Here is a 12,950-nt window from a genome sequence, read left to right as displayed (position 1 = left end):
CCCCCTGTCAAGTCCATTCTCTACATCTGCGTCTTTATGCCTGTTCTGCCCCTAGGTTCTTCAGAACCATTTTTTCTTTAGATTCCATATATGTGTTCATGTACACTATTTATTTTTCTCTTTCTGACTTACTTCACTCTGTGTGACAGTCTCTAAGTCCAAGCACCTCACAACAAATAACTCAAAGTCGTTTCTTTTCATGGCTGAGTAATATTCCATCGTATATAGGTGCCACACCTTATTTATCCATTCATCTCTCAATGGACACTTAGGTTGCTTCCATGTCCTGGCTATTGTAAAAAGAGCTGCAATGAACATTGTGGTACATGACTCTTTTTGAAATATGGTTTTCACAGGGTATATGCCCAGTAGTGGGATTGCTGGGTCATATGGTAGTTCTATTTTTAATTTTTTAAGGAACCTCCATACTGTTCTCCATAGCAGCTGTATCAATTTACATTACCACCAACAGTGCAAGAGGGTTCCCTTTTCTCCATACCCTCTCCAGCATTTATTGTTTGTAGATTCTTTGATGATGGCCATTCTGACTGCTGTGAGGTGATACCTCACTGTAGTTTTGATTTGCATTTCTGTAATGATTAGTGATGTTGAGCTTTCTTTCATGTGTTTGTTAGCAACCTGTATATCTTCTTTGGAGAAATGTCTATTTAGGTCTTCTGCCCATTTTTGGATTGAGTTGTTTTTTTCATATTGAGCTGCATGAGCTGCTTGTAAATTTTGGAGATTAACCCTTTGTCAGTTGCTTAATTTCAAATATTTTCTCCCATTCTGGGGGTTGTCTTTTCATCTTACAGTTTCCTTTGCTGTGCAAAAGCTTCTAAATTTCATTAGATCTCAGTTGTTTAATTTTTGGTTTTATTTCCATTTCTCTAGGAGGTGGGTCAAAAAGGACCTTGCTGTGATTTATGTCATAGAGTGTTCTGCCTATGTTTTCTCCTAAGAGTTTTATAGTGTCTGCCCTTCCATTTAGGTCTTTAATCCATTTTGAGTTTATTTTTGTGTACAGTGTTAGGGACTGATGTAATTTCATTCTTTTCCATGTAGCTGTCCAGTTTTCCCAGCACCACTTATTTAAGAGGCTGTCTTTTCTCCATTGTACATTCTTGCCTCTTTTATCAAAAATAAGGTGACCATATGAGAGTGGGTTAATCTCTGGGCTTTCTATCCTGTTCCATTGATCTATATTTCTGTTTTTGTGCCAGTACCATACTGTCTTGATTACTATAGCTTTGTAGTATACTCTGAAGTCTGGGAGTCTGATTCCTCCAGTTCCGTTTTTCGTTCTCAAGGTTGCTTTGGCTATTCGGGGTCTTTTCTGTTTCCATACATAGAGTGAAATGCTTTAGTTCAAGTTCTGTGAAAAATGCCATTGGTAGTTTGATAGGGATTGCATTGAATCTGTAGATTGCTTTGGGTAGTAGAGTCATTTTCACAATGTTGATTCTTCCAATCCAAAAGCATGGTATATCTCTCCATCTGTTTGTATCATCTTTAATTTCTTTCATCAGTATCTTATACTTTTCAACATACAGGTCTTTTGTCTCCTTGGGTAGGTTTATTCCTAGGTATTTCATTCTTTTTGTTGTAATGGGAGTGTTTCCTTAATTTCTTTCAGATTTTTCATCATTAGTGTATAGGAATGCAAGAGATTTGTGTGCATTAATTTTGTAACCTGCTACTTTACCAAATTCATTGCTTAGCTCTAGTGGTTCTCTGGTAGCGTCTTTAGCATTCTCTATGTATAGTATCATGTTTTCTGCAAACAGTGTAAGCTTTACTTCTTCTCTTCCATTTTGGATTCCTTTTATTTCTTTTTCTTCTGTGATTGCTGTGGGTAAAACTTCCAAAACTATATTGAATAACAGTGGTGAGAGTGGACAACCTTGTCTTGTTCGTGACGTTAGAGGAAATGGTTTCAGTTCTTCACTACTAAGAATGATGGTGGCTGTGGGTCTGTCATATATGGCCTTTATTATGTTGCGGTAAGTTACCTCTATGCCTGCTTTCTGCAGGGTTTTTATCATAAATGGGTGTTGAATTTTGTCAAAAGCTTTCTCTGCATCTATTGAGATGATCATAAGGATTTTCTCCTTCAATTTGTTAATATGGTGTATCACATGATTGATTTGTTTATATTGAACAATCCTTGCATTCTTGGGATAAACCACACTTGATCATGGTGTATGATCCTTTTCTGTTTGCTAGTATTTTGTTGAGGATATTTGCATCTATGTTCATCAGTGATATTGGCCTGTAGTTTTCTTTGTTTGTGACACTTTATCTGGTTTTGGTATCAGGGTGATGGTGGCCTTGTAGAATGAGTTTGGGAGTGTTCCTCCCTCTGCTATATTTTGGAAGAATTTGAGAAGGATAGGTGTTAGCTCTACTCTAAATGTTTGATACAATTCACCTGTGAAGCCATCTGCTCCTGGGCTTTTGTTTGTTGGAAGATTTTTAATCACCGTTTCAATTTCAGTGCTTGTGATTGGTCTGTTTATATTTTCTATTTCTTCCTGGTTTGGTCTTAGAAGGTTGTGCTTTTCTAAGAATTTGTCCATTTCTTCCAGGTTGTCCATTTTATTGACATATAGTTGCTTGTAGTAATCTCTCATGATCTTTTTTATTTCTGCAGTGTCAGTTTTTACTTCTCCTTTTTCATTTCTAATTCTATTGATTTGAGTCTTCTCCCTTTTTTCCTTGATGAGTCTGGCTAATGGTTTATCAATTTTGTTTATCTTCTCAAAAACCACCTTTTAGTTTTATTGATCTTTGCTATTGTTTTGCTTCATTTCTTTTTCATTTATTTCAGATCTGATCCTTATGATTTCTTTCCTTCTGCTAACTTTAGGGTTTTTTGTTCTTCGTTCTCTAATTGCTTTGGGTATAAGTTTAGGTTCTTTATTTGAGATGTTTCTCGTTTCTTGTGGGAGGATTGTATTGCCATAATTTCCCTCTTAGAACTGCATTTGCTGCATCCCATAGGTTTTGGGTCGTCGTGTTTTCATTGTCATTTGTTTCTAGGTATTTTTTGACTGCTTTGATTTCTTCAGTGATCTCTTGGTTATTAAGTAGTGTAGATTTTAGCCTCCATGTATATTTTTTACAGATATTTCCTGTAACTGATATCTAGCCTCATAGCATTGTGGTCAGAAAACATATTTGATACAATTTCAATTTTCTTAAATTTACCAAGGCTTGATTTGTGACCCAAGATATGATCTATCCTGGAGAATGTTCCATGAGCACTTGAGAAGAATGTGTATTCTGTTGGTTTTGGATGGAATGTCCTATAAATATTAATTAAGTCCATCTTGTTTAATGCATCATTTAAAGCTTGTGTTTCCTTATTTACTTTCATTTTGGATGATCTGTCCATGGGTGAAAGTGGGGTGTTAAAGTCCCATACTATGACTGTGTTACTGTCGGTTTCCCCTTTTATGGCTATTAGCATTTGCCTTATGTATTGAGGTGCTCCTATGATGGGTGCATAAATATTCACAATTGTTGTATCTTCTTCTTGGATTGATCCCTTGATCATTATGTAGTGTCCTTCTCTGTTTGTTGTAATAGGCTTTATTTTAAGTCTATTTTATATGATATGAAAATTGCTACTCCTGCTTTCTTTGAATTTCCATTTGCATGGAATATCTTTTTCCATCCCCTCACTTTCAGTCTGTATGTGTCCCTAGGTCTGAAGTGTGTCTCTTGTAGACAGCAAATGTACGGGTCTTGTTTTTCTATCCATTTAGCCAGTCTATGTCTTTTGGTTGGAGCATTCAATCTATTTACATTTAAGGCAGTTATCGATATGTGTTCCTATTACCATTTTCTTAATCGTTTTGGGTTTGCTATTGTAGGTCTATTCCTTCTCTTGTGTTTCCTGCTAAAGAAGATCCTTTAGCATTTGCTGCAAAGCTGCTTTGGTGGTGTTGAAATCTCTTAGCTTTTGCTTCTCTGTAAAGGTTTTATTTTCTCTGTTGAATTTGAATGAGATCCTTGCTTGGCAGAGTAATCTTGGTTGTAGGTTTTTCCTTCATCACTTTAAATATGTCCTGCCACTCCCTTCTGGCTTGCAGAGTTTCTGCTGAAAGATCAGCTGTTAACCTTATGGGATTCCCTTGTAGGTTATTTGTTGGTTTTCCCTTGCTGCTTTTAATATTTTTTCTTTGTATTTTTGATACTTTGATTAATATGTGTCTTTGTGTGTGTCTCCTTGGATTTATCCTGTGGGACTCTCTGCGCTTAATGGACTTGACTATTTCTTTTCCCATATCAGTGAAGATTTCAACTATAATCCCTTCAAATATATTCTCAATCCCTTTCTTTTTCTCTTCTTCTCCTGGGACCCCTATACTTCAAATGTTGGTACATTTAATATTGTCCCAGAGGTCTCTGAGACTGTCCTCAATTCTTTTCAGTCTTTTTTCTTTATTCTGTTCTCCAGTAGTTATTTCCCCTATTTTATCTTCCAGGTCACTTATCCGTTCTTCTGCCCCAGTTATTCTGGTATTGATTCCTTCTAGAGAATATTTAATTTTATTTATTGTGTTGTCCATCAGTGTTTATTTGCTCTTTAGTTCTTCTAGGTCTTTCTTATACATTTCTTGTATTTTCTCCATTCTATTTCTAACATTTTGGATCATCTTTACTATCATTACTTTGAATTCTTTTTCAGGTATACTGCCTATTTCCTCTTCATTTGTTAGGTCTGGTGGGTTTTTACCTTGCTCCTTCATCTGCTGTTTGTTTCTTTGTCTTCTAATTTTGCTTAACTTACTGTGTTTGGGGTCTCCTTTTTTGCAGGCTGCAGGTTCGTAGTTCCCATTGTTTTTGGTGTCTGCCCCAGTGGCTAAGGTTGTTTCAGTGGGTTTTGTAGGCTTCCTGATGGAGGGAACTAGTGCCTGTGTTCTGGGGGATAAGGCTGGAACTGTTCTTTCTCGTGGGCAGGACCACATCTGGTGGTGTGTTTCGGAGTGTCTGTGAACTTACTATGATTTCAAGCAGTCTCTCCACTAGTTGGTGGGGTTGTGTTCCTGTTTTGCTAGTTGTTTGCCATAGGGTGTCCAGCACTGTAGCTTGCTGGTCCTTGAGTGGAGCTGGGTCTTAGCATTGAGATGGAGATCTCTGGGAGATTTTTCATCTTTCAATATTACGTGGAACCAGGAGGTCTCTGGTGGACCAATGTCCTGAATTCAGCTCTCCCACCTCAGAGGCACAGACCTGATACTCGGCTGGAGCACCAAGACCCTGTCAGCCACACAGCACAGAAGAAAAGGGAGACAATAAGAAAGTAAAAGAAAAATAAATAAATAAAGTTATTAAAATAAAAAGTATAAAAAATTAAAAATAAAAAGAACTAAACCAAAAGAACAAATCCACCAATGATAACAATTGCTAAAAACTATACTTAAAAAAAAAAAAAAAGACAGAACCCTAGGACGTATGGTAAAAGCAAAGCTATACATACAAAATCACACAAATAAGCATACACATACACACTCACAAAAAGAGAAAAAGGAACAAAATATACATATCATTGCTCCCAAAGTCCACCACCTCAATTTTGGGATAATTCGTTGTCTATTCAGGTATTCCACAGATGCAGGGTACACCAAGTTGATTGTGGATATTTAGTGCACTGCTCCTGAGGCTGCTGGGAGAGATTTCCCTTTCTCTTCTTTGTTCACACAGCTCCTGGGGTTCGGCTTTGGATTTGGCCCCATCTCTGCTTGTAGGCCGCCTGAAGGCATCTGTTCTTCACTCAGACAGGACAAGGTTAAACTAGCAGCTGATTAGGTAGCTCTGACTCACTCAGACAGGGGAGAGGAAGGGGTACAGAATGCGGGGCAAGCCTGGAGCAGCAGAGGTCAGCGGGACCCCTATAATTGGCACCAGCCTGAGGCGTGCCGTGTGTTCTCCCAGGGAAGTTGGCCCTTGATCATGGGACCCTGGCAGTGGTGGACTATACAGGCTCCCGGGAAGGGAGGTGTGGATAGTGACCTGTGCTTGCACGCTGGATCCTTGATGGCTGCAGCAGCAACCTTAGTGTCTCATGCTCATCTCCCACGTCCATCTCTGGAGCTCGTTTAGGTGGTGCTCTGAATCCCCTCTCCTCGTGCACCCCAAAACAATGGTCTCTTCCCTCTTAGGCAGGTCCCAACATTTTCCCAGACACCCTTCCAGCTAGCTGTGGCACACTAGCTCCCTTCAAGCTGTGTTCATGCAGCCAACCCCAGTCCTCTCCCTGGGGTCTTACCTCCGAAGCCAGAGCCTCAGCTCCCAGCTGCCACCTGGCCCAGCAGGTGAGCAGACCAGCCTCTCAGGCTGGTGAGTTCTGGTCGGCACCGATCCTCTGTGTGGGAATCTCTCCGCTTTGCCCTCTGCATCCCTGTTGCTGTGCTCTCCTCTGTGGCTCCAAAGCTTCCCCCCCCGCAACCCCCCGTCTCCACCAGTGAAGGGGCTTCCTAGTGTGTGAAAACTTTTCCTACTTAACAGCTCCCTCCCACTGGTGCAGGTCCCGTCCCTATTCTTTTGTCTCTGTTTTTTTTTTCTTTTGCCCTACCCAGGTAAGTGGGGAGTTTCTTGCCTTTTGGGAGGTCTGCGGTCTTCTGCCAGCATTCAGTAGTTGTTCTGTAGGAGTTGTTCCACATGTAGATATATTTCTGATGTATTTGTGGAGAGGAAGGCCATCTCCATGTCTCACTCCTCCACCATCTTGAAGCTGCCTCTCTCTGGTCTATGTTTTAGTTGCTCACTCATCTTGGAAATTGTGTATGCTGGATTTATAATTAACATGTGAATGTATGTCACTTTTTGCCTTAGAGTTCAGTAGGAACATACGACTTTCCCCTAACCTTTGATATGTCTAATACATTTTCATGCAATTCAAGTGCCTTGTTTCTGCGTCTCCATCACTATTCCTTCAGAACTACGTTCCCCACACCTTTCTTTTGATCTGACCAATTCTGTTTCACTCTCTGAACTTGCCTCTGTCAAGACACAGGTGAGTAACCCTCAAGTGCCATCAACCAGGCCACCCCACCTCGTTCATACACATTCCATGATTCGCTCCTAAATAAACATGTTTCTGAAACAAACAATAAATTGTAGTGAGTGGTCATTGTATAAAGAGCATTAGAGAAGATACTCTACAAGGAGAACCAACAGAAAAGAATACTCAATTCCTCAATTAAGTTTGTAACCCAATTAGGCACTGAGAGGACTGGGGAGGACTGATCAGAGCAGGATCCTGGGGGAAGAGAATTAAACCAATTTCAAAGGAGGTTAAAACTGGACTGAAATAGGATTTTGCCACTCACCTCAAATCATACACATTTTTCTGACTTTTGAGAATTTAGTTGCATACAACATATGTGGTAAGAAAGTTTTGATCTTGGTTAATTTATTTTCATTATCCAACACTTTGTAATAGACGTGGTTGTTTTCAATTAATCCATACCGTCAAGTGTAGGAAGACCCAACTTTCAATTGCTTTGATGTACCAATTCCTACCCCAAGCTAGAGTTTTCAAAGATCAAATTCTATTCTATTTACCTTTCAACGAGTCCATTTACATCGGAAAGATGTTGAGAATTTTAGGAAAATACCTTGAAGCACACATTTTATATATAATTTCAAAAGTATTATTATTAATTTAAAATTATTTATATAATTTAAAAATTAGTTTAAAACTGGGTGGTAACCACTTTAGCTAACATATATTAATATTTAACATAGGAGTAAATGTTTCTAGAGAATGTAATTGATATTTGGCTATTTATATATTGTAGAATACAAAAGGATTTACAGTTTAAATAGTATTTCAAATGCCAAAGAATAAAAAACAGAATTGAGACAGTTCTGTTTCGCTTTATGAAATAATTCTTTAGATACAGCAGATTTCAGAGCATATTATTTGAAATTAATCAGTAAGTGAGGTCTAAAGAAAGCAGTTTTGTTTTACAACTTCCTGATCCCATGAGACCATGGGTGACAACACTCAGGGGTGGCCACACGTCTCCCTCCACAGATGCAGAGGATCCCCGCACTTTCCACTCCTTCCAGCTGAGAAAAGGCTTTACGAATCATGTGTTTTGTGTAGGGATATGGAGCTCTCAGAATTATTAATTACAGGGAGAGAGCAAAAGACAGAGCCAATTCCGTAAATTCCAGCATGCTTGGATGGAGAGAACAGGTGCCTGGACGCACACCTAAAGAAAACCGAGAGCACAGGATGCACTTCACCTCTGTGGAGGGCCCCACTCTCTGCGTGCATAGCTTTCATCAGTCACACAGCAAACCCACAGGAAGCCCCCCACTTCCTCTGCAGGGGAAGCTCACAGACAGACTGCTCTCTAGTAACTAAGAAGCAAGGCGCTCTATGTAAAAAACAGAACTGTACTTTTTTTTTAAAGAGCAGTGAAGCACTAAAGTTAGTAAAATCGACACAATTTAGCACAGTTAAACATGTGTCTGTGACCTAATCAGCTTCAATCTATGCCTCTAAAACATATCTTGACATCAGTCTCTTATAAATGGTATAAATACAATAGAATAACTTAAAATAAACTTCTCACCTCATCCATTTGATGATTTTGGCATGAGACGGTAGTAAACAGCTGCAGTTTGATTACAGGTGCAAAAGTCTAATTTTTGTCATAGTGGAGAGAACAGGAGGTATAAAGTCGAACAGACCTACGTTCATACCATGGCTCTTACCCTTTATCAATTTTTGGTCTGAAGCAAGTTAATTCCTATAAACATCATTTTCTTATCAGTTAAATATGAATTATAATAGTTACTTTAAAGGGTTATTATAAGAATTGCATAAGATAATGCAGTAAAAGAACAGGTGCACAGTACATAGGTAATTAATTCTAGTTTCCTGAATCCCTTTTATGGTGGTTACTTTAGGTTCTTATGAAAGAGACACACATCATCTCAAAAATGAACCAGTCCCTAAGTAAACTTATGATAAAGAGTCACCGATTCCAAGAGCATATGATGTCATTAATGAGGGCTAGGCTTCAACTGCTTCCCAACAATCTTACCACCAAATTAATTTATTATATTTTCTAGCTTCTAGACATTTCACTGGCAACAAGGAAATGAGAAGGTGTGAAATTTAAATCAATCTATTTCCCCCGTGAGTTTCCAAGCTGTAACATCAGGTGTTTTAAAATCACCCAGTTCATCAGGTTTTCCGCTTATTATTGGTTCAGAGCTCATGAAACATAGAAAATCACTATAATTTTACACACATGAATATCTGCCTTGAATTATTCCAGCTGGAATCTTAATACACAAAGTAATGTTGTTGGTGTTTGGTCACCATTGATAGTATAGAATACTTTTTGTCCAGGTTTTCTTTGGCGTTATCAATATAACAGAGAATTCAGTAATATACGTCCTGGAAATAAGAACTAGAAAGATCTAACATATTATCCCAGATCACAGCTTAGTCATGCCAAAAAAAGCGTTGCAAAAATAATAAGAAGATATTTTGAGGGCACTGTTTTTCTTAATTATTTCTCACTTTATTTCTCTTGACCTCTTTTCATTTTTCTTCATTGTATTCACTACTGGCTAATCATGACAGTTAATGAACTACCAGCTCAGTCCACCAGGGCTCTTCAAGTGCCCCAGCCTGATGGAAGTCTCTGCTCTTAAAAAAAAAAAAGAAGCTGGGAAAACCTGTTTTATGACATTATCCTTAAGAGCATCTTTACTCTTATGAAAGTAAACAGAATAGCTATATTTCTGAAAAGCACCAGATAATTTATAAAACAAAGTTCTCAACCAATTTATATCCTTATTTATCCTCCAGGAGGAGTAAACTTTCATGTATGATGCAGGGCTGCTTCTTTTAAAAAAGGAAGTCATTTTATACTTGGAAAAGTTCTCAAAAATCAACAGATTCTTTGATTTTACAGAGAAGAACACTATGTCCCAGATAGCCTGAGTATGTTGTCACAAACTGACCAGAAACTGACATGGGTCTGAAACTCAGGAAGCAGCCGTCTCATTTTCTACTCAGACCCCACTCTAGAAAACACACTTCTTGGTGGTAATTTCTAACACTAAGTTATTTTCAAAGGTAGAGTTAGGAGAATGTATAAATAAATTTTAAAAATGGTTTTATAACCAAAAAAGCAATTGCTAACCACAATTACTATTTCATATAAGTGTTTCCTATTTTTACAGGAAGTGCATTTTGGTGCAAGAAAAAAAGGCATAAAATGTGGCTTCTTTAGTAACAGAATAAGAAAGTTTCTGTGGAAATTAAACAGACACTAATTAATGTTTCATCCACCAAAGTAACTTAAGAATATTATTTGGTTTTAGAAAAGCCCTGGCACATCTTATAAAAAATCATATCCATGTGACTCTTAGTGCAACCAGGCCCATCTCTATACAACACCTGAGCAGCCGCTGTTTCCTGATGGAGCCAGCACTTGTGGGCCCAGCTCTCCGGCAGGACATGGAACAACATGAATGCTGAGGAGTTTGTGCCCAGTGCCACTTCCAGGCTGATTTCCTTCACAAAGTCTGAATGTAAGAAAACCCCCTCCCACCTGACTGGAGTCCCCTGCAGGCTGAGAAACACGGCCACCTAGCTGGCTGGGCAGATGGAAAGATAAAGCAGAGGCAAATAAGAGGGGAAAGGGAGCTGACATCCTAATTAAATCTTACCTGCTGAGCAGCATCTGAACATTTTTTCGGAGTTTCTAAAACAGCAGATTGAGACTCTGGGTTGAAAAGGAAGAAGACAGGCAATATGTTAAAGAGCAAATTTTCCCATTTCTCTGATCACAAAATGAAACTAACTGTAATATACCTTCAACCATAATAAGCACCAAAACACCCAGGCTACCTTTCATAATAAGCATCCAAACACCCAGGTTATGCCTCCGTGTTATGAGGACATGACTGCTTTTGAGCACATGTAACACACAAAATGACACACTCATGTCATTAGGTATTTTTTAAATTAGATTATCTCTACACCCTTCTTTACACATCAGTCATGATTATTTGTCTCAACTCCTAGTTTCTACTTTGTGCCATGAAGTATCTGCCAAGACACTCACTGTTCGTATTATTCACTTAAGTCTGTACAGTGACAGAAGCCAACTCCCCAGTCTGGAAGGGTGGGATCTTGGATGACTTACCTGACTATTGACAACTGACCTTCCACTCTCAGTGAGAGGTAACGAGTGCTCACCAAGAGGCAATGAGTAATTGTCATTTGAGAACCTACGGGACTGAAAATTCTTCATGCTGGAAAACCTAAGGGGTAACCAAGGCCATGTTTTCTTTTGTTTTCTAAGCTAGGGGATACTTTCCTCTAAGTGAAGCTTGCACGGGAGTTACATAAAAACCTAAGAGAGCTTCCAGGAATCCCCAGCGCTCTGTGGATGGGAGTCTGAGAACGACTCCCCTTGCCCATCCTGGGCATCTGTGGTGAGGAACCGAGGCCCCGACACAGTGGCTGGTGGTGAGACAAAGATGAGTCTGTCTCCTGACCTTCACGCTGCCCCCTGTCCCCGACTGGCATGCAGGCCAGACACCTGACAGCACACAGCTGTCGCTCTGAGGGATACTTCAGACCTTCCCAATTCAGCAGCATTTTAGTATGTGACATGTATGTGACAATGCATAGAAAAAATAAAAGGCAGTCGTGGTTTAAATCGTACAACATATTGCTAAACTAAATTGAAAGTTCTCATTTCACTTGGATTAAAGCACCGTCTCCACCTGGGCCCACGGACCTCCTTCCACCTGCCCACACCCCAACCTCTCTGGCTCCACACCCACTCACAGGGCTCTGGCCACACTGACCTTCCTGCCACCCTGTAACATGCCAGTCCCGCTCTGGCCACAGGATGTCCAATGGGAGCAGGGCGAGAATGTTTGCGCTCCCGGGAGCACCCCCGTGGCCCCGCCCCCACCCGCTCCCAAGAGCACTCTGTGACCCCACCCCCACCTGCTCCCGGGAGCACCCTGTTCCCTCTCTCTCTCCACAGTGTGGGTTCTCTAAGGAAAGCCTGCAGAATTCACTTGTTTGCCGACTTCACTCTCCCCTCGACTAAGTCAAACGCTGTGAAGAAAGGCTTCGTAGATTCTTTCTTAATGAATCCCCAGCATCCACAACAGTGCCCGGTGCACCGCAGATGTTTAAAATATGTGTTGAGTAGTTGTGGGAGGAGATGAAAGGAGAGATCAAAGCATGAAGAAACCATGGAAGCGAAGCAGGAGCCCCAGGAAAGTGGGCGCTGGGCCTGCACCTGAGCTGAGAGAACATCTTTCAGGACAAAATCACAGAGAACAGCATGACATAATCACTCACCAACACGTGTCACTGTGGCAATAGAATATTAACAATGCAGGCCTTTTCCCAAATACTGCATTTCACTAAGTTAATCAAAACGTTTGTCTCTTACACTGACAAATTTCTACTCTGAACACAACACCAGAGTTGGCCAGTTTTGAAGAAAGAGCTTTAACATCAAAGCGAGGACAGTTAATATTAAAGCAAATCCAGACTCTTGAATACCTTTTGTTTTCTGCTGGTTTTCGTCACCTCCAAATCCTCCCAAACACAAGAGACTTGAGACAAGGTCCTGGGGCTTTGTACAGACTAGAACATTTTCTCTTCCTGCCTTTCTAGGTAGATGGTGCAGGAAGAGCCCACAGGGTCTCCTGGGGTTCATGAATAGTTCTTTCCCTTAGAGACACACACAGGGTTTCCCAGCTTTTGTCTATAGCCCTAGACCTCGTGACCTGCCCAAAAAAGCAAACTTCTGGCTCTGATGGTAAAAAGAATGTGTACACCTCACCAGAACAATGAACTAGAAAGACTTATCAAAATTGCAATTTTTTGATCACCTACACCTAAACTTTGAGTTTCTCTCTATCTAATTCAATGG

The 12,950-nt window shown here is 40.0% G+C and overlaps 1 protein-coding gene across 1 annotated transcript in view; it reads right to left on the bottom strand.

The window, feature by feature from the left end:
• The window catches only part of LOC111184024 (formin-2), a 188,742-nt gene that overhangs the window by 84,329 nt on the left and 91,463 nt on the right, over positions 1-12,950 (bottom strand). The window contains exon 6 of the mRNA XM_089898410.1: positions 10,714-10,769. Coding sequence (XP_089754536.1) covers positions 10,714-10,769 — 56 coding nt within the window. The remainder of the gene's footprint in view (positions 1-10,713; positions 10,770-12,950) is intronic.

The sequence above is a fragment of the Delphinapterus leucas genome, chromosome 16 (assembly GCF_059928025.1).
Source record: "Delphinapterus leucas isolate spDelLeu-1000000601 "Yukka" chromosome 16, BTC_Dleu_Yukka2, whole genome shotgun sequence".
Lineage (NCBI taxonomy): Eukaryota > Metazoa > Chordata > Mammalia > Artiodactyla > Monodontidae > Delphinapterus > Delphinapterus leucas.
Note: the sequence above shows the minus strand (reverse complement) of the source record. Positions and strands in the feature narration are given on the sequence as shown.